General features: G+C 41.2%; 3 protein-coding genes across 5 annotated transcripts in view; 2 read left to right on the top strand and 1 right to left on the bottom strand.

Annotated features, from left to right (window-relative positions):
- Positions 1–279: 279 nt before the first annotated feature.
- Positions 280–5854, top strand: znf518a (zinc finger protein 518A). The gene is made up of 3 exons (XM_076050094.1): positions 280–519; positions 1409–3547; positions 3708–5854. The coding sequence occupies exons 2-3, from the start codon at positions 1423–1425 to the stop codon at positions 4361–4363; spliced, it is 2781 nt and encodes a 926-aa protein (XP_075906209.1). The 5' UTR covers positions 280–519; positions 1409–1422; the 3' UTR covers positions 4364–5854.
- blnk (B cell linker) lies at positions 5680–27239 on the bottom strand. 3 transcript variants are annotated; one of them, XM_076050095.1, is made up of 24 exons: positions 26858–27239; positions 26582–26644; positions 19653–19699; positions 16277–16342; positions 14525–14571; positions 13379–13407; positions 13183–13300; positions 12756–12859; positions 12509–12578; positions 12283–12411; positions 11261–11286; positions 11131–11156; positions 10987–11046; positions 10846–10873; positions 10699–10750; positions 9647–9710; positions 9467–9494; positions 9326–9356; positions 9032–9107; positions 8864–8892; positions 8697–8746; positions 8500–8598; positions 8249–8404; positions 5680–6165 (listed from the first exon to the last, which is right to left on the bottom strand). In XM_076050095.1, exons 1-24 carry the CDS (start codon positions 26924–26926, stop codon positions 6049–6051), a joined length of 1584 nt encoding a protein of 527 aa, XP_075906210.1. In that variant the 5' UTR covers positions 26927–27239; the 3' UTR covers positions 5680–6048. The 3 variants fall into 3 exon arrangements, with proteins under 3 accessions (XP_075906210.1, XP_075906211.1, XP_075906212.1); XM_076050096.1 differs by having other exon boundaries at positions 8500–8583; positions 26858–27236; XM_076050097.1 differs by lacking the exon at positions 26858–27239 and adding an exon at positions 16731–16886.
- dntt (deoxynucleotidyltransferase, terminal) overlaps positions 21451–27996 on the top strand; it is a 100385-nt gene continuing 93839 nt past the window's right edge. The window contains exon 1 of the mRNA XM_076050104.1: positions 21451–21590. The gene's annotated coding sequence lies outside the window, so the exon portion shown is untranslated. The remainder of the gene's footprint in view (positions 21591–27996) is intronic.

The following is a 27996-nucleotide window of genomic DNA, read 5'->3' as shown; positions in this document are numbered from 1 at the left end:
AGTTACAGGGCACGCAAACAGTAGCTTTTACCTATAAAACATTACTGAGATCACTGAAAATGACGCATTCTACATTCAATATTTCAGCGTTCATTTAATGTTTTGATAGTTTTTTTCTTTCTTTTCACCAATGCAACTTGACAGGTTGGATCTGAAGGACATAAAGGATATAGTTGATGTTAGTTTGGAGCTGCAGTAGAAACGCCTTTAACTGTGTTTGCCAGGAATCTTTCTCTTTTTTTTTCTTTTCTCTCTTTAAACGGGAATTTAGGAGGTTTTTTTTTTGCTCCCGCTTGCTGACAGAATGAGTCGTCCCCAGCTGTGAGTTAGTGCTGAGGGGGGCAGTATTTACATTAATACAGCCCTGTGTTTGTGTGTAGCAGCAGGCCCGGGACAGTAGGACGGCTCTCTGTCAGAGGCACCAGGCTAAAGGCTAAAGCAGCTCAGAGGCTGTAATCCCCGTATGAAACCATCATGGCTGCCACTCGCTGAGCTGTCAAGCTCCCCACAAAAGAAAAGGTAAAAAAAAAAACAGAGGCAACTGCACAAACTTCGGCGTCTGCACGACTCTTTCTCTATCGGCGGGATTATCTGCTGCAATAACTCGACGTGACGCCGAAAACCCGGTTCGTGGCGTAACTTCGTCGCGACGTTCGCTATTCCCGAAGTTATTTCGTCTTTGTGAGCTCTCATGTCGCGTCGTGTTAATTCAAATCAGTCAGACGCATTTTTCCTCTCGCGAATTGCGTCACTCCCGTCAACTCGCGTCTCGAGATAACGGCTGATTGTGCTTTTGCAAACACATTTAAAGGTCTGAAATTGTGTCGAACTGCGGTGGCTTTTACATCACAACTTCACTATTCCCAAAGCGGCCACCGCCGCTCGCTACAAAGGCTGTCTCATCACTTTGTTGTGGTCCAGTCAAACTGCACAATGGCTGCACGACCCGACGATTAATGTGGTTCTACACATTCTCGAGCAAGTGGTGTGTATTCCGTTGGTGCGTTCTTCCGTTTGGTGCGTTATATCTGCAGCTCGTATTGCGGGGGGTTCGGGCTATGTTTAAGGTCATGGGCACGAAGTTAACTTATGCGAGCAGGTGGGTATAAATGTAATTTTTCTGCACCATCTCTAAGATATATGATTCAAATGTGACACTAAAGTCATGATCCTAGTGTAATTGCATTGCTATTCATACATCTGTATTTTGCACAAAACCAGCAACAGGTGGAGCTGTCAAAGTATCTCGTGGGAAATGACTTACTGCTGCTTGTTCACAAACGAGGCTGTCTACCTATATAATGTATCTGAAGTCTCGACAGCCTGTTGGTGCATTAAGATTAAAAGTGCAACTGCAGTGCATTTTCAATGCTAAGCATTTTAAACAAGGCTGTTTTTGCAATTTCAGGATCCTGCAGAACCATGGATTCAGTGGGTATTGCCTCCGTAGGAGGTGATAAATGTCCTGTCAACAAAAAGACGAGGGACTGGCACAAACGGCTCCACCTCAGGAAGACTGCTGATCAGCCCCCAGCTATGCAAAGCGAAGATAAGCATGGACCAAAGAAGATAGCAGAGGAGTGGGAGCAAAGCACAGTGTGGCCTTCATCACAGAAGCCCCCCCAGACAGCACAACAGAGTCAGCAAAGGACAAATGACAGCGGAAATACACTCAGGTTCAAGTGCTGTCAATGCAGGGACACCTTGGAATATGTTCCGAAAGATTTAGTGCGACACTTTGAGGAGGCGCACAGGGGGAGTACACCAGTCTTTCACTGCCACATGTGCAGTTTTACTACATGTGAGTTCTCGTACCTTCAGGTTCACTTGTTAAGCCACAAGGACACTTTTTCGAGTTGCAGCATTTGTAATGACAATGTTCAACGCACATGGCCTGAATTCAGTGCACACCTGACAATGTATCACTGCCAGGATGGCAAATATCTGTGTGGAAAATGTCCAAATTTTTCCACAGGGGATGTTGGAGTATTTCTAGAGCACACGTGTGCACTCAATTTGTCGCTAGATGTAGTGTACAATGACCTGCTCACAAAGGATAAGAGTAAACGTGGGTCCAGAAATACCATTAAAACTTTGCATTGTCAGAATTGTGGCAACGAGACTTCCCGGAAACTGTTACTCAATAAGGACGTTAAAGATTGCCGTCTTTGCCCGAATTGTAATCAGAAGAAGATGGTGAAGAAGAAGGGAGTTCAATCAAGAGAAATGAAACCAAAAGACCCTGTCCCAAAAATGAAGCCTAGGTTGACAAGAAGTGCAGTTAGGGAAATGTGTTGGCTGGCACAGGACTGCCTTTCTCTTCCTGGGAGGGAATTCCTTGATAAATACTGTCATCTGTCGGATCCGCAGACGACACTAGAGGAGACTCAACAGTTTTTGATGAAATCTGTTGCTGCAGAAAATGATGACCAAAAATGGACCAAGGCTCTCAAAAGTGTTTTGTCAAATGTCCCTCAAGATATGAATCTCAACCCGATCCCAGAGAATGGCATCACTTCAAACTCCTCTGATCTTGCTGTCCTGACAGTCAAAAACAAGATAACAGTGGCTCAGAATGGCACTGTGTACGCCAAAAAGTTTAAAGTGTCTGAGGATGTTTGCAGTGCACTGGATCCAAACGGATGTCAGTCAAATTCAAGTGATCATACGAGTGGTCCACAGACGAAAACTAAACTGAGTAGTGACACGTTGCTGCCAGGACAGAGTGTGTCATCAGAATGCACTCCAATAGAAGAGAACAGAGAGAATCAAGATGTAAAGACAGTACAGGAAGCCAACGAACACGAGGGGCTTGTTCTTGAGGACGGGACTAAAATGCCCAGTCAGCTTACTCTTGCAAATGAGAGCAGAGAAGAGATCCCCTCTCAAAAAGTTGCATCAAGGAAAAGGAGAGCACGTCAAAAGCGAAAAAGAAAGAATAGATCTAAAACAGCCGAGAAAAGATCAGCGCTGCCTTTGAAAATAGTGTTAAAAAAGAACCCCGTCAAAGAGAGGCAGTGGGTATCACAAAGCTCTTTGTCAAAATCAGGCAATTCCTCTGTTGACGACCATGGTGCATTGACGGGCCTTCACAAGGAGGTGATTCATGTTCTCCCTGATGCTGCAAAAGCGGATGGAAAACAGACCAAGTGGACCAAAGCTCTCCTGATTGACCAGGACCAACCCTCCGAAGCCGTCCCTTTGATTCCACAACTGCAGCCAGGAGACGTTACTGCCAGTTGTTCGTCGACGCCGGAGGGGTTCAAGAATGTAGAGAGACATCATGGTGCCAAGGAGGCGGAGAAGTTGTTGGAAGCAGATGCTGACAGTAGGGAATCCGTTGCTTTGACCGGGCAGTCAAATTCAGCTGCTGCATCCACGTCTACGAAGGAGATCTGCCCTGAAGATGAAGGCCTCCAGACATTAGGCAGCAGTATGCACTGTCGTCTGTCTGACAATGAGTTGACTTCAGCCGTCGACGGTGTGGCTCCCCGGAGCAGTTACACCAAGTCTTCCTCTGTTTCCCAACCCGTCATTACGCCACAGGGTAAGACCGCAAATTATAGCTTTTGCATCAAGAAAACGGTTTGGGATTTGAGATACAGTATCATTTTCCTGATGTACGTGTGCAGTTTTTCATTTTAGTAGCAAAGCTAACTTCCCTGGTTGACGGGTTGATGTTTTTTTTCGCCCTAATTGTCTTGCAGGACTAAGGAACGCTGAAGACGTGAGCCTCACTGCCTCTTCGAAACACAGCGCTGAGAGGGCCAGAGACGGTGAAGTGCCTGCAGACGCCAGCCCAAATGTCCTCAGCAACTGCAACTTGCCTGCAGAGAGCGACATCCAATGTGATCCCTCACCAGTCTCTGGGCACCAGTGGCAGCCGGCCCCAAAAAACCTAGAGAGGATCTTGAATTTAGTAGCCATAAGTCCGTATCAGCTGGTGAAGCGTCCAAAGGGAGACCAGCCCGTTGTGGTGCTCAATCATCCGGATGCAGACATCCCTGAGGTTGCCCGGATCATGGAGGTCGTCCACAGGTACAAAGGGGAGGTGCGGAAGGTCATCCTCTCACGGAGAACTGTGATTGCCCTTTCGTCCCTGAAAGGTGAGGTCCCCACTGCGGGTGACCCGGCAGATGGTCAGCCGGACTTGGGCGCATGTGGCAGAAACTGCGTGCAGGAGAGGTTCATGTTGAAGCTGAAACTCCGGCGGCTGAGCAGGAAAAAGTACAAAGTGGTAGGCGCGGTCTCTCCCAGCAGGGATGACTACACAAGGTTTCGCTGTTGGTATTGCGGCAGGGTCTTTGCAAGTCCGGAGACGTGCGAGGTGCATGGGCAACGGCATCTGATGGAGTGGAATTAGCCAAACTATGAACACTGTGAACAAGGTTACACACTGGATAAAGAAAAAAAACAACAAAAAACACGACTTAAGTCTGGAAAAGGAAAAATGCCTAGCTATGTCTTAGTTATAATCAATTTTTAAGGAGGGTAAAATGATTATAAGATCTCCTGGAGGGTTCATATTCTCAGGGTAGTCAAAACCTTTACCTGTTGTCTCTCCTGCAATTTGAGTAGTGTGGCAAAATAACTCCTTGTATATTATTTGTTAAGCAATCACGACATGGTGTTCATAATATAAATCTTTGTGTTTTTATTTTGTAGAGGCAGTATGGCTTTATTTAAAACAATTTAAGTACACTGTGTTGAGTCTGTTTTATAGAACACTGTAATATGTATATTTGCCATACCATCAAAAATTTTATGAATCAGTTTCACGTACGGGTAGGCTGCACAGCTTGGTAGCTGTCATATTTATGTTTCTGGAATGGGACTCAGAGACCCACAAGTTACTCAGATATACCAAAACTGTGTATTTAATCAAAAAGACAATAAGCTGTTTCATTTAACTTTTATTTATGTAATTTTAGGTTTGTCCTTTTTATGCTTTTTTAAGAACTTTTTGGCCTTTGGAGAATCAAGTTTCTTTGTAAAATGTTTATGGAGGCTCCAAATTTTGTTTATAATATTTCCTGTATAAAGGATCATATTCCTGAATTCATTTGACGATGTCTCCCTAAAGACCTTTTTACCTTAAACGTGAACGCAAACCTGTGTTTTGTGACGTCAGAGTAGTAATAACAGAGATATTCCTTTTGTAAAAGAATGAGAATGGCTTTCGGAGTCTTTGTTGATGTGATCAGGTTTGCCTCTCAATTAATTCCTTTTTCCTTTGACTTGAAACGATAATCTCATCTTTGACTTGCACTATGAAAAGAGGATCGACATTTCCTGTTACCTCACCTTATCGGGCCTTAGCCTTTGACAATCTCAATCAGTGTCCCGTTTGTGGCTAAACATGTCATTATGCAGCTGTGTTCCCTGAGTGTTCTTACAGCAATGGGGACAGCAGTTTTTGTGTTTGCTCTGTGTAAGTCGAGGACCATTGGACGGTTGCACCCGTCCTCTAAACTATTGTGCATGTATGAATATTTTTGTAAATAGTCCAGAAGTAGGTACCGTAAAATAGATATTCACCAAGTGCCTACATAGGAATTATGTGTCTGTGAGAATGAAAGCATTAATTGTTGACCAGAGAAGATGTAACAGGGGGCACGTCTGCCCCCGGTGCTTTCGTGTGAGGACTGAAAATGTGAGATGATATGCAAGACATGTAAAAAAAAAAAATAATTTTTACTCAAAGCAGTACAGCCATGTATTCATCTGCTGACAGTTATTTGTGTAAATGTGTGTAAATCTACAATACGTCTGTTCCTTTTCATTCAATTCAATACACTGTTGACTGACTGAGCATTAAAAAAAAAATATTGGAAAATAAACATTCAGAGTTAGCGGCTCTCGTAGCGTCTCTGTTGTATACTGCATGGCTGTGGGCACACACGTTAGCAGCAGCTTGTCCTTCCAATGGGTTGCGAACGAAGGCGAAAAGCGTCAGAGGGTAAATTCTGTAAACATTCATCTTGACCGCAGAATCAGCGGGTGGAGCTTCACACGTCTGACAACTTGGCTGCCATCAGTGAAGGTCGTCTAGGGCTTCATGGGGTAGCTCAGCTTGGTGGTGTGATTGCAATTGGTCTGGCTGTCAATCAGCACCATGGGCAGCCTCTGGTGGTTCTCAATGATGTGAGATACACTGTTGAAATACTGGATAAAAAAAGCAAAACACAGACATGTCAAAAAAGCTATATAAAGTACTTTTTTTTGTAATACTTCCTTAGTAATTGTTAGCTAACAAGTAATGTAATGGTTGCAGCAGTGTTAAGTAAGGGTCAGTCGAGAGTCTTGAAGTGAACAGAGGTCAAGTTTTCAAAGGTAAAGGTTTCAAGTGAAACAAAGCATTCCAATACCAACTTCTGTAGGTGCTTCTAAAAATTGAGCATAACCATTTTTGACTGCCTAGTCTTCTTATTCTGAAAGGAATCAATGGTGGTAGGTCATATGAAGTATAGCCAGTATTTATAATATTGCATAATACAGCGTGTTATAGGAATATGCAAGAAAGAAAAGTGTTAACATGCAGCAGAATTTGCTGTGAAATATATGCTACTCCCTAATAGATCACACACTGTCATACATATCTGAAACACATCTGCATATAATGGATGCCTGAATTCATCAGACTTGATTTAATTATTTGTTTTGTGAACTCAGCCTCAGCCCCTTCAAAATCTTGCTACAATCTGTGTGGTATGGGTGTGACATTTTGCGGTAATCCGGTTAAATTCACAGTGTTCGGGGGTACAAATGCACCGAGGTGAGAATAATCAGTGTTCATGCATCACTTACTGGGTGTCCAAAATAGTAGGGAGTCAATTCAAAATATCAGCATTCCTGTTCAACACTCTGCTCTAACACAGGGGATTAGAATTTCCTAATTAATAAAGCACTGGAACTTGCTTAAAGCTGCCTGTAGGAGATTATTATATCGTAAAATGTGCATGTTCAGCTAACTGTTATTATTTTTCTTACCCCAGGCATGATTCTGATCTCAGTGAATATGCCTGGTGCCGACTACATAAACATAAATAAACCATAAACTAAACAAGGCCACCATGTTGACCTTGTTAGCGTGTCTTTATATGACACACAAAAAAAGAATAAAAATACACAATTTAAGCGGCTTTAAAGCACATTTACTTTGTGTGTTGTCCGATAGTTGTAGACTCTGGCAACACCTTCAAGAACTTCTAAATCAGGTAAAACTGAATGTCTTTTTGAATTTCCTGTGTGGTTCGACTGACATTCCATTACTAAGGGAAAATATTGTGAAGCAAATATTAACTTCACATAACAACTTTTTTTTTCTTCATATTTTCTTACCCCGACACGTAAAGTGGAAAAAATAAACTCCTACGCACTGTCGGCTGACTGCAGAAATAGGGTTGATTAAAAATATGCTCAAATGTGAGATTTTTTTGGCGTGGAATAAGAAGTTACATGATCGATTTGAGACAAGATAACAGAAAAATGAATACGGAGGAAATAAGTGAAGCAGCATCACAGTGCATGCCAAACGCTCTGAAGCAGAGATAATCATAAATGACGCCGTCTGGATTTTGCACTTGTGTTCTCATTTGGTCACAAGAGACATTTGGGCCTTTGCTGTTGGAGTCTCTAAACTCCCGAACTAATTCAGACTCAGTCTTCTCTGTTAAAACTCTTCAAAACACTTTTATTGCGAGGTCGTTTCGTAACTGTTCTGTTCTGATCTGGCCATTAAAAAAAAACTCTGCTTTGCTTTATTGCCATTCCTCTGAATCACATTTTAACTGTAAGTTTTGAAATGTGCTAGATGACGTTATTATTATTGTTAGCGGAGCGTTGTGTGAGTTGAAGATTGATTTCTACACAAATATGTTGACAAAAAACAAAACAAAAAACTTGGCCCGAAACTTACCCTGGCAAAAAAAGTATTCTATACCCTGTGTGCTGAAGAACGCCGATTGAGTGGAATACAATAGCAGCGTTCCATAGTTTCAATCCAGCACTGGCCTGCCTGTAAACTTGTTTGCTTAGTTTCTGTAAACTTTACTGAATTTGGGTCTGATCATTTGGAAAAAGAAGTGAGGCCAAGGTTAGGTTTCACGACACTGCCTAGGGTTCTACATTGACAGTGAGCGGGAGGGTATTTTTTCTCCAACTATTTGTGGAGGCCTACAAACTAAAGAGCCCACTGACAAGAAAACACAGTTAGTAGGAGAAAAAAAAACAACAGGTTTTCCAGCACCTCCTCTCCCCTCTTCTCCCTTCCCAGGGCGTACTGCTGAGTGGCAGGCATGAAGCGCACAGGGATGTTGTACACTTTGCCCTTGAAGAGCACCACCAGCGTGTAGGGTTGCTGCGCGTCCTGACCGGAGCTCTTCCGCACCATGAACGCGCCGTCCTGAAACACAGGAGCATTCGCAGTCAAATCCGGCGGCTGCTGGCGGCCACGCGGGAAATTGAGCTGCTGCTTGTTTTGCGCGACTGCGCTCTCACTTTGTTCGAGCGTGACAAAAGGTCATCAGCAGTCTTTCGGTCACATGCACCGGCATACCAGGATTTGTTGTGGATGTGTGCATCCTGAAAATAAAGAGACTGGAAAGAAGAATGAAAAAGTCAACCGTTGTTGGATAAATGGATTTGTGAACAGTTAAAAGAGAAAGATTGAGAAAAATATAAAGTAAAGGAAGTACATTGTCGGTGTCGATTGAGTCCATCTGAGAAGCGACACTTCCTCTATCGGCTGAAAGAAAAACACACAGGACAATGAATGTACATTTTCATTTTCTTTAACTTTAACATAACTTAAACTAAAAGCTGTCCTCTCGTGTGTGGGCAATGTGAGCAGAGCTATACTTACGGCCGGGACATAAGTTTGGAAGAGGCATTCTGCAAGAAAGGCCGTAATGAGTACTGGTCTCACAGCACAAAGAAAGATGCATTTAAACCCAATTTCCTTGGCTGCAAATCATTAAAAAAGAAAAAAAAAAAAGAAAAAAGCAGTAACAGAAAAACTTGTACTTCTTACTTTGGTCGCTTCAAGTCCAGTGTAAAAGTTTTTGATGTAGGCTTTGGCTCTGCATGCATCAGAGGCAACGTTCGGCCTGCAGGAATTCAGACATGGGGTAATTAAGCGTTTAAATACTGAACTATAAACTTTTCTGGCGAGCGTGCTTGGCTACAGCATCACCTTTTCCCTGGCAACCTTTTTATGTAAAAAATAAGAACAGCTGTTTAACAGGGAGTGACGACAAGTGGCTCGAACATAAGGGCTGACCATGTTCACTTAAATCTACATCTGGGAAGGAAAAAAGTGACTTACTTTCAAATTCTCTGTGTTTTAACTCAAGCTTCTGCATAAAGAAAAAAAGAAAGAAAGATGAATGCACTCTCTCTCTTTAGAAAAAAAAACCCAAAACATTGTCAGACAACATCCAGGGCCTGTTTGAGGTGATCCTCTTACCGGCCTCATGGGCGGTTTTGGCGACCTCCTGCAACAGCAAAACAGCTTTCAGACAATCTGTTATCCCCCCCCGCTCCCCCCCCTGCTCCCCTTTAAAAACAAAAACAAAACAAAAACATTCAACCATTGCATATACATATATCACTGTTATATACAAGATCATAATTAACATTGGCTTACTCTCTTGGTAAAGGTTTGGGTAGGAGTGGTGGTGGAGGCCCCTCTGCAGACTTGTCACTTGACCCTAGAGAGGCACAAAGTTCAGTGATCTTACCAGACATGTAGACCGTCTAATAAGAATCTACCTCAGCTAAAGAAAACTCACTCTTTTTTGCTGATCCTTGTAAATTGTGAAGGAACTATTCATTATGACCTGGGTAGCAACTATTGCATATTTGATATACCGTCTTTGGCGTATCCCCACCGGAGGTCAAACTGGCATACATTACCTCACACGCATCTCATATTACTGCCAGTAGGTGGTGCAAGTTGATAAATAGCACAGGCTACTTTCAAAAGAGGTTTTGGATGTCTGGATCTGAAACTCAAGTGAACCGAACTCACATATTATCTTAAGACTGTTCTTCATCTTGGAATGACACACGAAACTGTCAAGCTAAACCAATAGCTGGCTTAATACAAAAGTGCGAGAAACGGACATTTCCAGCATTGCTGGAACACACACCAAGTTTGAAAAGTGTCAACTTGTGTCTTTCAAGGTCGGATGACAATCTGTCCAGATTTCGCTTCATGTTCTACGTCACAAGTTGAGCTGATTACCACAGTAGCGCCTCTGAGGACATTTTCTTTAAACGTAGGTGAGGCATCACTGCATGAGAGCGAGGAGCTATCTTCCCCGAGCGGCTGGCCAATCATGAGGGAGTGGGCTGTTCCAAGGCAGAACCACAAGTAGGGAGGGGAAAAGGAAGCCAAAAGCCTCTTTAGGAGTGAAATGCTTGTTTTGGAAGGACTGTACAGCTCAAACTAGGAGTTTTTTTTTGACCAAACAAACCCTGTTTATTGTTGGAAGTAAACCAAGTAGCCCACCAAAATGAATTGATCAAATCTGGAAACAGCCATAATGAACTGTATCAAAAAGTGGAACAGTGCAGCCTAACCGGTCAAACATAGAGCGGCGATGTGTTGATGGATGGATCAGGATCAGGATAAGATTTAATGTGTTACCTGATGTACTAATGCGGACTGTAAAACACTTTGAATTTCATACGCACCATCATCGTGATCACAAACTTCATATTCATCTTCACTTGCAGGCTCCTGAACCTGACAAAAAACACAATACCAGCCAATGCTCTTAATTGTCCTCCAACATGTAAACACCTATTGCGATAAAGACGTGAACATTTGTCTCCTCTTACAAAAACGGGAGATTTCCTTGCGTTCATTCTGCGGAGGAGAGAGAACACATTGTTACTGAGGGAGGAACAGGGGTTCTGTGCACAGCTATGGTCAACACAATGGCTTATCTTTGAGACCTGGGAAAGAAATGTCAGTCCTACCTGGGGCTGGGTATCGGCGGCAAAGAATGTGACTGCGCGGTGGTGGGCATTGGAGATGGCCTGCAAAGATACGATGTGAGTCATTGTCCTCGGAGTATGTGAAAATGTCACGAGGCCATGTCTTTGTGACTTCACTAACATTACCTGCGTGTCGGAAGGGACAGGTTCCTCTGCAACGACAAAATGAAGCAACAAATAAATACTGTACGCCTCATAGAGAGCAACACAAATCCTGCACCCTCACCATGTGAGGATCGTTACGTAAATAGCGTACCTCTTTTTCTCCAACTTCATGAAAATCTGAAAGGTAAGCAAAGCCAAAATTAATATACGTTAGAACAAGAAGAAATAGTTGCTGGTTTACACTGTTTCCATGTTTCTGTGCATGCAAATAATTCTCAATGTTCATTCGTGCTGGCAACCCTACAAGAGTTTAATGACCTTTCGTCATTATACTCGTATACTCTTAGTTTCCATTAGAACCGGATACATTTAAATCAATTATTAATTCGGTAAATTGCATATTACCCAATTACAACTTCATTAAAGTGTAAACGTGTACAAATGCAGAAATATTTTTGTCGGAACCTCCATGCTCACCTACTGTAGTTCAATTTCCTCGGCTGATTGACACACCTGCTCCCAGTCTGCAATCTACACACCTGTAGCTCATCCCCTGCAAACAGCTTGAGCTCTCTTAAGCCCAAACTCATCTTCGCACACATGCAAGCCTTTCCAGCGCTTATCTCTGGACTGATTCCCCGTTGCCGACCCAGTTTGTCTCCGGACCTGCCTGCCTGCCTGCCTCGCCCTTGGACTGATCACCTGGTTACGACTCGTTCTGGCATTGATCCCGTCTCTCCGCCTGATCCCCGGAATTCTGATCCCTCGCCTGACCTGGACCTGGTCTCAGCCTGTTCCCTCTGGTTCTGATTGCTGTGAGCAGCATCTGCAACCAAGCGTAGCGTTCTGCTGCTGTTTCACAACTGGGTCCCGTCTCGTCTGCGCCCGTGTGACAAATTCAAGTTCAAGAAATAAAATGCCCACATAACAAATCTGCCTGAAAACAAATGTATTTGTACTTTGACACACATGCACCCAAATGCAAAACATGTGGTCACTAGCATCTCATTTTTATTTCTTTCTTCTTCTATACCCACTTTCTCCTGCATCCAGGGGTCGTGAGGGTTTGACAGAGCCTATCCCTGCTGTATTTTTGATTTTTCAGTTTCTTAAAATATTCAATGTCTGAATAATATATATTATTTTTGTTATGAAAAACTCTCATACAGTCACCTCTTGTGGGCTTGTGTTGATATGCAGTGAGGTTTTTTTGGTGGGTGGGCCTGGGAGGACACTCTGGTGAAGGCATGGGCAACGCGGGGGATTCTCTCGGTGAATTGCTAAAACCGAGCATCGTGGGATCTTTGGAGGGGGATGGGTACAGGTAAGATGATCATTGACATCACTGTCGTGCTTTTTGTTTGTAAATTCCGTCTATCCAGCACCAACGCTTCCTTACTGATGGTTGGATCCTCTTCAGGTTCTACATAGTTGTCATCGTCGTGAAAGCTGTCTGGATCAATATAATCCTGTGAAGCAACAAGTGTGTTGTGTCAGCCGCATGCTCTTATAATGAAAGTCCTTTAACTGCAATGTCTCTGTTCTTTTCTTCCCCAAGACACAATAACATCTATTGGAATTTACAGCACAGGTCAGCGGAGTTGCACTTTTATGAGAAATAAGGGCGGGGACCAAAGCTGATTCACCTCGTCAGTCTTCATGTTGTTGGGCTGAGGAGGCAGCTGTTTGGAAGGCTTCTCTGGGCGCTTGGGTTTATTAGGGGGACGCTGTGGTGGGCTATGGTGGTTGTCTGAAAAAGGGGAAGCAGAAGCAGAAAGAGGACGTCTGCATTTGCATGAAGCCGTGTCTTGAAGCTACGCAACGTGTGTATGGCTCAACTGTGCCTCCTGCGGAGGTGAAACGGACCAGCGGGACGGGATCAACAACTTGAAAGCTAAACTGAGCCTGACGAGAGCAGATCAGAAAGCATGTGCAAGATAACGGTGCAAGACAAGGTGAAGAAGCGTCCAAGAAGATTGTGCAACAAAAAAACCAATGGGAATTAAAGTGATGAGTTGTAGAGGCTGATAGAGGCTGAGAGTTGTAGAGGCTGATGGCCACAGCATTGTTTACCGAGATACTCCCCCCCGGCAAAGGAAGAAGATGGGGTTGTGGAGAAGACCCTGTGGCTGGGGGGAGGCTCATAGCTGTCGTCATGCTCTTCGTGCGGGTCCTCATACAGTTCATTGTCCTGCTTGGGGTATCCAAATAGTTGTTTACTGGAGTCAAACAACACAAACAGGCACGTCTCACATTCCTATTGACTTACGTAATCCGTTTCAGACAGCTGGTCATCTTCTGTAAAAACACACAAACAAGAAACGAAACTCGGTGGAGGAATGGAAAAATGCACATCTCTTTTCTCCCCCGTACAACAAAATACAACGCAATAGTTTTACATTTATCTGTGGTACTTTTTTTAAAATGCTTTGTTTCCCATGGAAGGTGAAGTAAGAAAAAAAAATCCCCAACAAAGGATTGAGTCACGGTGACTATAGATTATGCCTTGTGATTTTTTTTCTTTTTTTTTTTTTGTCTTCGAGGTAGTCGTAGAGTAATAGAGGGTCATGGGGGGGTGAGTAGAACCGTGGCCCCAAATCTCCTGCAGTTTCTGTGTTATTCTCTCTGCGGGAGGCACTGTCTGTCAAAGAAACCAAAGCTGTTTATGCCTTTACAGCACACAGTGCTTTGGCTCTTTACATTGCAGTCCAGTGTCATAATAATTTAATAATCTAAATAAAATAATAATCTATTGTTGAGTCATCAAATACCACAAAGACCATGCAAAGCTGAAGAAAAAAATACTGAAACCCATGCTCTACAAAATTTGGCACTTTCTAAACTTATTTCACTTTCTGTATTAAATACATAGATTCTTAACATTGCAGCTTAGACATAAATAGCATTTATATCCACTAACGAGTTGAATTCATTAGTTAAACATGAACACTTTAAAGAACAGCATACCAAATTAGTCAATTGAGTTCTGTGTCACATCAATTCAAGTTTAGAAAATGCATTTGTACATTTAGGATTTAAAACATAATCAATGTTTTGCACACCCGTACAATAAGAACGCTTCATCTTGATAAGCTAGCATGCTCTACGTGCCCCCTACTTTCAAGGATAAATACAAAATTTCATTACACATGATTTGTGTACAGATTATAGATGATGAAAGCTTCAAAGCTGAGTTCATTTAAGCTACTGTCTAGACTTTATCATACATCATTCTTCATAAAGCTTCAAAAGCTTCATAAAAGCTTCGTAAACATTTCTTGCATAGCTCTCTTATCAGAGCTATATATCAAGTAATGGGCACAGAGAAAGGGATTCCTTGTCAGCTGGTATGTTTGCAAGAGAGCTGCAAGCTTCTATTGTTGCCATGTGATTTTGATATAAGCACGGCCCTTACCTCTGTAGTCTCTTGCAGGAACTTTTGGGAGTGGTTTGCTTTTCAGTCTTGCCACATAGACAGAAATTGAAATGAGTATCATCGACAATGAACGATTCAGTTTTAAGCCAGCAGGCATTGTATTCATATTTAAATTATTTTGAAATAAAGTTTGCCTTGGAGCAGGTTACATTTGCTTTCAGTCTGTGAGAACTTTTATATCAACAGAAGCTGAAATAATCAGAAAAAAAAACTTGTTCCTAAACAGACAAAGCCAAGAAAACATAAAAGCGTGAGTGATCCCTAATCCCAACTGTCCCTCCATGCACTGTAGATGCATTACATAACCTAATACGATGTCCTTAGTTGTCGCCTCAAACCAAACAGAGTGGGCAGCCTCAACAGACTAATGCTTTGAATCTACTGAGTTTCCCTCTCCGCCCAGGTACATAGACCAGAGGCCTGGACAACTGCTGCATTTCCAAGTGAGTTAAAAATGCTTCTCTGTCCGAGATGTGATGGATTTCACATTACACTAAGAAAAAAACAAAAAACAAATCTCTACTACTGACAAGTATCACGCATGAAAGCAGCTGCTGAATGGTCTGGTTAACAAGTGTGACGCTTTGCAGATTGATCTGCGATAGTTCATCAGGGTAGGGTCCTCAAATCGTAGCCCTGAGACTTCTGACAAGTCATCAGCTCACTGAGCTAAAGCCAACCACACTTGCTCCTGCAGCCTAGATTATAATGTCCAACCACAGAAATGTTTGATCCTATGCATTTTTTTCACGTTATTTGCAGCGCAAACAACATTTGCAAGGAACTCAGCTCCTAGTATGATGAAACAGCAAATGCAGTGCATATCTGAAGGTGTTCAAGCAAGTCAACGTTCTACGCAGCAACACGACCGCGGGTGCAATATTGCCTTCGTGAACCAATGCATCAAATGTTATTTTCCACAAAGCACGAAAAAGCCTCCATGGATTATGATTTGTTTGTTTATTCACTTAGTGATATGGCTCTGCAAATACAAGTTGTTTCTAAACTGGGCCCGGGGCTTGACAGTAATACACAGTTTAATACAGTGATCGGATGCCTATGAAGCTGGGTGCTACAGACTGATAAAAGTCCCACTGCTCACGATACACATCATCTTTCAATTTAATAATGGAAAAGGAACTTTCAAATGACTATATTCATTTGCCTACATTACAATTTATTCCGATAATGGAACGATTAACTGGACTCTACATCCTGCAAATCCTTACCAATCCCCCCAAACTTTCCACCCTCAAGTTTAGCCGGTGTTGCCAAATTTGCACTTCTTAGCACAATTTCTTCACCTTTCTTTTGCTGATTTGCAGACCCTAAAGCCATATCAGTGTGTATTGGGTTGGTGCAGGCTGTTTACCGCGGACCAAGTGTTTTTTCGTGCCGCATCTCTCTGATTTAGAGCTCCTTAAATGACTTATCTGGACCTCCTTTGCATCTTCTCTTCTCGCAGAAAAACTAGAGCGGCCACACGAGCAATTTCTGATGTTTTCTCCGGAAAGGAAAGCGAGAGAAGCGCCATCTGTTTGCGTTATTTTTGGTTTGTGGGCATCGCTTTTATTCCAGCCCGCTGTGAAAGAGGAATTAACCCCCTGCACTGATGCATATAGCCACCCCTCAGAGACATTTATACGACTCACCTGAGACATTTATCACCTGCTTGATGAAATGTATTTTCATATATATAGGACCGTGACTTTTTATTTTTTTTAGACTGACCTTCGGAGCTTATTGAGAAAGCTGCTGTCATTTTTCTTTATGTCTTGAACAATCTTCTGCAGCTGCCTGAAAAATAACACAATTGACTCTTATACTGTACATATATATGTACCCCCCGACCTTTTATTTTTTTCTAGACCCTTAACATTGCATAACTGTTTCCTTCCTGTATTATCAAACTGTCGGTAATTGTTGGGAATTTGCAAGATGATTTGAAACATGATAAAAGAAAGGATTTAAAAGTTGCAGAACGACAAGCGGTTGCAGTTTTACAGCTGACAAAAAAAATAACACATAGTGGTCAATTCAAGTTCTTCATTATCTGATCGTGTGCTCTGCCTCTAGTTTCATATTCTTATTCTCACGTTCCTTGAGGAAGAACAAGAAATCACAGATCCTGAAACAAACAAACAAACAAACAAACATAACAAACAAACAAAACTAAAGATCTTACCGAATCTTTTCTGTGGCAGGAGCAGATATTTTCCCCAACATATCCATATTCATATTTGACCTCAGAGTTCACATTATTTAGCAGGTTGAAGGAATTGCGTCGTGGTGACCCGGTTGTTTTCAGAAATGCGAATGATCAGCGTGTTTGGCCACAGCACTGTCACAAAGGGGAGGGAATTATTGGCTCGAGAAGCCACTTCTCTTTTTCGCTCTGTTCCTCTCACACTGACTCCAGCACAAAGTGTAGTACGGTGCCCCTTTGCATTACATTTCCACTCCCAACACTGCACGCACGCTGGCGCTGACAGTGCGTCAACTGAGATCACTGAAGGAGGTTTTCACGATGGTGGCGTCAACCTTTGAGTTCTGCAACTATTTCACTAAGAATTGTCAGTGAAACCCTCTCTCAAATTAAAACTGCAGCAATATTTTCTAAGTCTGATTTGTCATTGTGTTTCTATAGTGACTGTGATTTATCTTTATCTTTTACTGTGGGGCATTTGTAAGTCCAGTGTTTATGACTCATAGTCACAGAGGAGGAGGTGAAACCAAGAATCTGTCTGAAGAACAAAGTGTATTTTTAAACTCAATGGAGTCAATGGAAAAAATAAATAAAAAAAACGCTTCATGACTAATAACATTATGGGTAACATTAACAGTTCTTCATCAGCAAAAGTCCATCAAGCTTAGATGCAAATGAGTGTGAGAGCAGTTGGCTTACTTACTCTTTCCATTTACAAAACTATATATATATATATATATATATATATGTATATGTGTATGTATATATATATATATATATATATATATATATATATATATATATATATATATATATATATGTATATCTATATATGTGTGTGTGTATATATATGTATATATATATGTATATATATATATAGTTTTGTAAATGGAAAGAGTAAGTAAGCCAACTGCTCTCACACTCATTTGCATCTAAGCTTGATGGACTTTTGCTGATGAAGAACTGTTAATGTTACCCATAATGTTATTAGTCATGAACCGTTTTTTTATTTATTTTTTCCATTGACTCCATTGAGTTTAAAAATACACTTTGTATATATATATATATATATGTATGTATATATATATATATGTATATATATATATATATATATATATTTATATATATATATATATATATATATATGTATATATATATATATATATGTTACTATGTATGTGTATGTATATATATATATATATATATATATATATATATATGTATATATGTATATATATGTACATATATATATATATATATATATATATATATATATATATATATATATATATATATATATATATATACACACATACACATACATAGTAACATAGCGTAAGTAAGCCAGTTGCTTTTGTGTGTGTGTGTTGAATGGCAGTCAAATTAATTTATTTGATTGTCAGTTCAACCTGTTCACCAAAAGACACTTTAGCTCTTTGGACACTGCCTGAACCCCACTGGTGAAGCAATTTTTTTTTTTTTTTTTTTTAGTTTCCACCAATGGGTCTAAGACATCTTCTTCCTGAAATGCGACAAATGTCAAACCACAGGAGGATTTTGTCATCATGTGGCCCACACACTCGGATTTGTCATAAGAATAATAAAATAAATTTGTATTTGATTTACTAAAGTTCCTGTCAGAATCAACCTTTTGGCTGTGAAACAAACAGAAAGCCCCTTATACTGACACAGGATCTGAAAGAACACAAACATGGAAGCTGAGAGCTTAAGAGACAGAATTAAAACCTTAAAATAAAACAACCTTGAAATCCAAAATAATTTTAGGTTTATATTTAAACATCTATTATTTAATGTACATTCATAGATAATGTGTTTGTTTAGCTGTCATTGATATTTCATGCATTATATGTCTCCATGAACGGAGGAAAAAGGACTTTTGCTCTTATATTTATGCTGTCCGGCCACTTTAGTAAGTGAAATGCTAAATTGCTTGTTAACACAGCTAATAAGCCAATTACATGGTTGAATATTAGTGCATTTAGGTGGGTGTGTGGCAAAGATGACTTGCTGAACCTCAAAGGGAGCAACAGAATAGGAAAGAAAGGGTATTGGAGTGATTTTGAACATGGCGTGGTATTTGAGTCTTTCACAAACTGCTGATTTATGGGGATTTTTATGGTGATGCAACTGTCTGTAGCATTTACAGAGGTACAGAGAAGGGTCCCAGAGTAAGAAAATACCCAGTGAGAGGCAGAGGTCAGGGGTCAGAGGTCAGAATGGGCTGACAGGTGAGAACGGAGAATCAGGAGACCATAGAAAGGCAACAACACATTAAATAAGCACTCGATACAACCAATGTCTGCAGAACACCATCGCTGAAAGCAATGTAATGTCGAACCGTAAAGCAGAATATATCACTGGCCACTTTATTAGGTACCACGAACTAACAAGATGCGCCTCACAAAGTGAGTAAATATTTTCTATTCTAATTTTTTTTGGGGGAGGGGTTTTCACCTGTAAAGGTTTGTTTAGACACATTAACATATGCATTATGTATAGAATGTTTAATGTTGAGTTTCACAACCAAAAATATGGCATTGTAATTGCCAGGATTTGAACCCACGTATGGGACACACACTGACACAAAAATACACATGGGCATACACAGGAACAGGAACACTCCTCACAGGGCTGAACAAACAGAGCAGACAAACAAGCAGGTGGCTTCTCTCTCCCTCTCTCTCCCTCCCCCTCTTTCTCTCTCGCTTTCTCTGACACACACACACAAACGCACACGCAATTCCAGTAATGAAATTGATTGTTATGTGTAGTAATCAACATAAAGGACAGAAGATAAGCAACGACTGACACAAATAGAAATAAGGTGCGTCATAAATAACTGAGGGGGACAAAAGTGAAGGGAAACAAAATGTTACTTACGGTTGGTGGATGAGACTAAACTTGCTTATCTCACTGTCGGACATGTTCTGTGGGGACATCTGGGCGTCAGTTCAAACACTTGTACTTTTGCAAATGACCATAAATCCTTACAATAAGAAACAACAGTTTAGCCTCCTCAAACGTGCGTTTGATTGTATCACCTTGCATCATCTCTCAGCTGACAAGAGAGGGCAGCATTTCACTCTACTTCAGCCAACATGTTTCTTCCCTCAAATACTTGCGTTCAAAAAAACAAAAAAAAAACAAACCCAAAAACAAAGCAGAGAGAGAGAGGAGAAAGGTTCGAGAAGGGTCCCAAAGTAAAGCACGAGGTTGTCGCCGTTAACGCTGAGTCATTTATAACAACAAGGAAAACAAAAGCTTACAAACATGCCTGACGTCTGTGTTTACTACACGTCGTAAAGGAAACCGGTGATCTACAAGAGGAGAACTTGCTCCCTTGAATACGCAATATCACATATCATCAAACATTTCACTCTGCTAACCCCACATTATGGCCTTGAACCGTATTTATTTATTTATTTATTTATTTTTTTACATTTACTGTCTGTTTGGCGGTGAGGGAATCGTGAGTTGTAAATGAAAGGAAATGATTACCATAAAATATGCAACAATTCCTGCTAAATTATGCATTTCGCCTCTTCATTCATAATGCATTGCTCTGGGTCTTGCTCCCCTACTCTGTTTTTTTTTTTTTTTGTCTTGTATGTGTCACAAAGTAATGAAGACCCCCAAGACAACAAATATTTGTGAAAGTACAGTTTCAGTTTTTTGACAGAAAGTCACCCTTCTTTTATGAGTTTGTTAGTCTGGCAATCTTGAACATGAGCACAAAAATGGAGGCCCTTGCAAAAATAATGATTTACTCTTAAGTTGCATAACACTGTTCTTCATGTCTGACAAGCCTTGACAATGGGGGCCGCACTACGTTTGTATGTGAAAATCTTGGACCTTGGTTTCCACAAAAGGATTTTTTGCTTCCAGGAAAAAAAAAAACGAAAAAAAAAAACCTCTAAAAAAGAAAAAAAAAGAAAAAAAAAACCCTCTTTGTCCGTGAAAGCAGATCTCATGATTCAAACCTTGTAAATCAGGACGGTTAGATCACTTATTACAAAAAGAAAAGGCTTCACCTCTGTCAAAGAACTGAACCTTGGTCTAACATGCAAACACTTGATCATCTCAAAGGCTTACAGGAAGGTTAAAAAAACCTATCACATAAAATCAGACTTAGCCTTTCGACACTGAATAAAATATCAAATTGTTTGCCTCAGTGGATACTCCCGAGCACTGTTCCCATGCTGAATTATTTATAGGAGAGTCTGTGCTTGTTCAAAAGAGCCACAACAGCCCTACAACCTCCAGTATCTCCTTTGTGCCAACAGACGAGAGAACGAGCCCTTTGTTTAAAGAGGCACTCAGTCATTCAGTCCTCAAGTTAAATATGGTCCAGATAAGACTAGTTTGTATTTAATGGATTCAATATGGATGTCACACCAGTACGGAGCCAGATAGAAACCTGGCTAATGTAAGCATTAAAAATATTTGATATGGACAGCTCGGGAGAAAAGTGCAGGCGTTAACATAACTGCCAACATGTTGTTCAATATATGAAACAGCCCTTATTAGGACAACATTTTCTAATGCATCCGCGGTCAGAAATGCTGTTGCTCGAATTCAAAGAAGGAAGGTCTGATCCTCTTGGAGTCAACATGTCAGCACTGACTTTTGCAACGATCCCTCCGCAGTCTGGAGACATATCACCCTTTGGATTAAAGCGGCATAAGCGAGTGAGACAGACACTGTCATCCTTAAAGCTGCGAGCAAGCTTTGAAATGAGGCACTGATTGCCATGGTTACATCTTTGACTGGGATGACGAAACTTGAAAAGCTGTAATCATCATAAAGGTTGCAGTAAGGGTAAGTTCAGGAGGAGGAGGAGGAGTTCTGGGTGAGTAAGAAAACTCTCTAACTTTGACCAGAACAGAGAAAATCAAATGGACGTGACGGCATGGAAGGTTTACCATAGTTTAATTAATATTATGATTTAACAGAGGTGGGAAGTAATGAAGTACAAATACTTTGTTACTTTACTTACATTTTTTTCAGTTTTGTGGTTCAATGTAAAAATGGATAATTTTTTTAGATAGCGATTATTTTGGAGTACCTTGGTTTGCTGTTTTTGTATGTTTTCAGTGCAGAGAAAAATAAACATGTTGAAAATAACATTGGTTATTGGTATCAAAATTGTCAACATGTGTATAATAGTGTATTATTTATTTTGTTGCAAAAAAAAAAAATGGTTACTTCAGTACATTTCAGAACCTGCACTTTTTTCCTTTTACTTGAGTAAAGGAGTTGAATCAGTTCTTAAATTTTACCAGACTATTTTTCACACCAGTATCTACACTTTTACCTAAGTATGAAATGTCACTTTTTTTTTTCTTAGAAAAAATGAGCAACACTACGCTCACACTTTGGATCATGTCCATTGGCGTTCATAATCTGGGCTGCCACGGTTCCTAAAATCCAGTGGGATCTTTCCGCACGTCCACCTGGTGAAGAGCTAAGAGGAAGCACTTGTAACTTGGAAGGTCGCTGGACTTCTGTCTGATGCATTTGAGCGACCAGTCAAATTTTATCTGCCAGTTTCGCCGTAGAACTTAAGGCCTCCTGAATGTGTGAGGGGAGACGTTAGCTGCAATCACCAGGCTGTGATGCACTGCAGCATTTCAAGAAACTCTTGTCGAAGGCCAGACGAGCTTGCAAAGCGCAAACAACATCTTGTTAGTGTCTTTCGCAGCTACACCTTAAAGTCTGATATTATTTCCCTTTTTGCAATCTGCTGGGGTTCATGAGGGCAGCCAGCAACAGTCGCTTCCTGTTTACAAGTGGAAGAGCAGACGACGTAAACACTAACTGAAAGGGACTTCTTAGGGGGCTTGGCATGACAGAGGAAACGTCTCTGAGATCCGGCTGCATCCAGCATCGCCATATTCGCGTCATTGGAAAGGAAAGAAGGCCACATAAGGCTATGACAACACAATAGCTGCACTCATACCTTTCAACTAAACTCTCAGATTTTATTGTCCGTCTCCGTGAAGCTCACATTGCGCCTCTGAAAACGTTTGATAGCGACAACAAAGCCATTTGATGTACATACTGCCAAACAAGCGCGCGCAGGCTGTCCTTTACTTTGAGCGGCCACTCCTTTTTTTTTTTCGCGCGCTGTTTGTCATCACACGCAATAGTTGAAAGTGACTTCCCCGCCGCGCGGCGTCACATTGATGGAGGCTGACAGCTCTTTTGATCGGTGACATGGCTCTTTTTAACCTGTCTACCTGTGCGAGTCAACATGGCATCAAAAAGATGGAGATTACCTTTATCTCCGCACTGTGCCGGCTGACTGTCACTGCCATCCACGCAGCAGTAGCTGCCACACGCCCGTCACACTCTTGTCACACGGCGTTGGATTGTTGGTTTTATTTTTCCCCTCCACACCTTTATTTCCCCCGTCACGCTAAAGAAAGGCTGCAGGAGCCGGCGACTGACCAGCGTTTGCTTCGCAGAATGTTAAAAATATTTGCAACGCTTGTGCCTGCTCACTTAAAGATTTTATGACCTTTGCACCGCTCGTGTATATAAATATGCAAAGTAGGCCATGGGCAATGATAGCAGCATCACCAGCAGCAGCAGCAGCAGCAGCAGCAGCAGCAGCAGCAGCGCATTTGCCGCAGAACATTCTGAACTCAAAACCCAAACCAAAAAACAAACTAACGAGAACAACACTGGCACTGAACTTACCGGGACTAAGTGGAGAATTAACTTAACTGAGTGAGCTTTCACATTGTTACGCTCAATTCTTACAATTGTGATGACACTGGAGGCTCACTGTTCCTATTATTTGACATTGCTGATAACCATAATGAAAAAAATAGAATAGAATGCAATAGAATAAAATGGAATAGAATAGTATAAACCCTTATTATTCCTGTGTGAGGAAATTGCATGTCACAGCGGCAGGAATTATAGATAGGAATATGGAAAGAATAATTTAAAATTTTAAAAGAAAAACACTATTACAATACAAACAATAGTTTGTAGTTTGTTAGTTTATAGAGTAGTGGCAAAAAAACTTTCTGGACACCCTTCAAGTTTTACTCAGTCCCAATGATTGGCATTAAATGTGTGTGCATTTTTTGTGAGCGATTTAAAAGTTTGGCTGCACACAAGCCAACAGCAATTATCTTGTTGTCTATTGTCAATAAGACAAAATAAGAAAACCACATTCTTGTAGTTCTTGTACTCTTAGTTGCAAGGGACGTCATCTTGATTTGAGACCCATTCTCAGCGCAATACAGTACATAACAATCTTTCCTCCACCACTGTAAACATAAATACTTTCGAGTCCGGTTGGTGCAGCCGTTCAGTGGGCGCCGCATTTTGTAATGAAGCCTAAAAGCTGCAGGAAGGAAGGACCCTGAGATACCTCTCCATCACACACTTAGGGTGGCACATTCCATTGCTTTAGGAGCTTCTTAGTGATGTGAGTGTGTGGTGGAGGGGGTGGGAGATGTTGTCCCTCCTCAGAGTCGAGGGGGCATCCTTATGACAGAACTGGACTTCCTGATCAGCCTGTCGAGCCTTGTGCTATATCAGCTGCTTGTCATGCTGCTTCCCAAGCAGTCGACGTCACAAGATGACTGATGCTAAATGCTAATGCTAAAACCATGAAGTTGAAAAGGTGGCAAAAAAAAAAAAGTAGGAAAAATGTTTACAAATAAGGCATTTCAAGCATCAAGATGTCTATTTCATATATAAAACGGAGTCACTCAGTCAGCTGAGGATTTGCACCGGACGAAAACTGTAAGCGATGCTTTTATTCATGAGTTATACCGTCATTATTTTGACCGTAAATGCCATGACTGTGAAGAAATGTACCAGAATTATAGTGAGTCTGTCCAGTGGTTTTGACCCAACTGTTGCTCAATGCAACCATCCAGTTCCTCTTATATTTCGGCAAACACGTCTCTGTCGCCACTGAGAATAAAGAGTCACTTCCTGTTACAGGATTTACAAGTTTTACAACAGCAACTGTTGACTTTGATGTCTTATCTTCTATGTATCTATCAACTTTCCTATGGGAAAAAAAAAAAAATGAAAAAGCGCACCAATAGGTCAAAATGAATCAGTAATGAAGCCCTAAAAACCCAACAACAACAACAACAACAATCCTCTGTCCCCTGGGGACTTGAGTGTTTTGCAGCACAACTGCGTGCACACGCATGTATTGGCCACTAACACATTTGCAAGCGCGGTATGTCGCAGCAGCTCCCTGAATGAAATTCAAACTCGAGCCACGCGCAGAGCATCCACAACCCGGCGCAGGCTTTGAATTAATGGTGCACATCTGTAAGTGTTTGTCAGACCTTGGAACCGCTTAAATGGAAGACATGTGAAGTCAGTGATGCCGACAAGCTGAAATATTCTCGCTCAATACTGAATGGGTTCACCTGACCTTAGCGGAGCCCAGGTGGATCGAGTGGTTAGCGACGTGGCCGGCCTGCATGCATGTGCACTGATACCCCAGAGTTTGGCTCTGAATTTTTAATAACGGAATCCTTTTTTTTTTTTTTCCAATGTTATTGTATTTTCGAGCGGACACGGAGGTGAGATGTGTGACACCTTTTTATGATGACACAAATAACAGCAATATTAACACAACAATTTACCTGTAGAGGACATCTTGAAACCAGGTTTAAAACAAACAAAACGTGTCACTAAAGATTTGAAAGAATAAAGCTGAAGAGAAAAAAACGAAACAAATTTCAAAATGTGAATAAACCCCCGCAATAATCAAAAAAGAAACAAGTTACAACGTCAACGTTTCAGTAAAGCTGGGGGGTGACTAGGTTTGCCCTGCAAGAAAAGGTCCTGGAATTGAAGATCAGGCTGCCGCAGAATTGGAATTAACCTTCCATATGTGGGACGTCTGCTTCACTGGGAGGTTGTTTTGGATAGAGCATAAACAAATGTGCTAAGGGACCATTAGAAAATAGAAATTAATATTTCTCCTGGCAGGTTTAATTGAGGTAACACAGAGATGCATGGAATACCAAACTACTGAGCTCCGTGCTTCAATGCATCCAATCCGTTCAACAAAAAAAAAAAAAAGAAAGAAAAAAGAAGAAGTCTCCATGACTGCAGCAGATTTAATGATTCTCCCTTATTACATGAGTAGGGATCAAAGCTTTATTAGCCCCAAGTCTCATTTCACACTTCTTAACCTCTGAAAAAAAGTGTTCTCACCTGCAGTCACTGTATTAGGCTGCTTCTCAGGGGCAGAAGCTACAGGGGCAATGTGAAAGCAGAAGTTGCAACGGATTTAGTCACTTCCATATTGGATTGCCACACACACACACACACACACGCACGCACGCACACACACACACACACACACACACACACATGCAACAGGACTGCAGGAAGTGATGTACTTGAGCTGAGCTTACACCAGTCAGATTGTGTCATTCAGCCTTTTTCTTCTGTTAAAAGTATCGTTGAAATCGGACAATAAATCTCACTTAGGCTCCACTGTTAAAAGGAAATCACCACCCCACTATACAAAGCACATCTCACTTTGACGGGAGTGAAGTGTATTTACCACGGTGCACCGGGCTGATAGCACGAGGAACTGGGATCATACGGCTGCTGTTGTACAATAATGGTAAGAATTTCTCGGCAGGATTTGCCCGTATTGATGTAATTAGAAAAACAAACTCTGCGCGACCCAGATACGTTCCTGAGTGCAGGAGAGGATTATACAACTGCAGGGGGAAAGTTTGGGGAATGCAATGAGCGGGAGACAGAAAACAACAACAACAACAACAACAACAACAACAACAACTCACCAACAGTCTTTGGCCATTTATATTCAGTCTGATTACAGTGGCAGCACACTCTTCCATTTTGTTCTAAGGGCATAAAAAACATACACGCATGTCGTTCATGTCTGAGTGAAGTCATTTAACTGCCCATTTAGCATTGAGTGAAATGGCCAAGCATGAAAATCTACACCCCTCCTCCCCCCATGGCTGGAAAAAATAGTTTCGAATGAGAAAAATGTGCCACATTGGCTTCCGCCGGCCTTATTTCCGTCCCTATTTCCCCCCCCCCCCCTCACTCACCTTGCTCATAAAAAAAGCCACTTGCGCCTGGTCCCACCCCTCGCACTGCTCTCTGGACGGCAGGTTCATTTTTATCTCGACAGGGAACCTCTGCGCCGCGGCTGTGCTTCTGGAAGTGCAGTCGCGGACTAACCTGTCACGCTTCGACAGGCCGGCCCGGCTCCACCGGGGGGAGAAGTACAGTCAGGGAGGTCACCTCATTAAAGCCAACACATATTCTCAGCCTCCCTCATCCATAAGTAATGTGGCGATGCGTTGTATTTTCAGAAAAATCGAAAGTTGGACTTGAAATGACGCCAAGGCATCCTCAGAAGGGAAGCAGGGACTTCCTGAAAGTCATTCTAAATTAAAATCCGGCGAAAATATGTGACATACCAGACCGCAGCCTGATTTACACCCTCCCAGCTCGGGAACACACCTCACTTACTGTCATGCGGAGTGTGGAGCTCATTTGCATTCATTTCACCTTTTTTTTTTTTTTTTTTGTTATTATTATTTAAGGAGCAAGTCTATTCAGTTTCGTGTGCAGCATATGACAACCATAGCCCCACATCGCTTTGAGATTTATTTTTTTAAATTTTTTTTGTTTATTAGTTTTTAATACAGGATGTTTGATGGCAAACAAGCAGGTCCTCAGGGATTGAAAAAAAAAACCCAACTATAATCAAAGTGTTTGTAAAAAGCAGCACAAGAAAGGCAAAAAAGATAAATTAATCATATTTAAGCATAATTTTGGCAGGGCTGAATTAGTATTTTGAAAAAAAGAGTAGTAATAAATCAGGCTGAATGATGAAAGATGAATGGATATGTTAACATTTAAATTATAAATGTGTTTTTTATGCCAGTATTACAAAGCAGGCAGCTTTCTAGTGATCTTAGCATGGAGATTGAATATTTAATGCTATTTAGGGATTTTTTATTTATTTATTTACCTATACCCTCCTATAGTTTGCTGATCTTTCAGAACAGAGATTTTCAGAGATTTGGAAGATTTTGAAATGCCCTTTTCGCAGAGTTGTTTTCTTTTGGAGAAAGTTGAATCCTTTAAATTGATACTTTTATTACTTCTTTTTTTTAATTTTTTTTATCTTATATCACAGATTACTACTTTTATTTTTCCACTTACATGGCAACATCAG

This window comes from Nelusetta ayraudi, unplaced genomic scaffold (genome assembly GCF_046127955.1).
Source record: "Nelusetta ayraudi isolate G7.1 ecotype Tasmania unplaced genomic scaffold, CSIRO-AGI_Nayr_v1 ptg000122l, whole genome shotgun sequence".
In the NCBI taxonomy this organism is placed as follows: Eukaryota; Metazoa; Chordata; class Actinopteri; order Tetraodontiformes; family Monacanthidae; genus Nelusetta; species Nelusetta ayraudi.
Note: the sequence above shows the minus strand (reverse complement) of the source record. Positions and strands in the feature narration are given on the sequence as shown.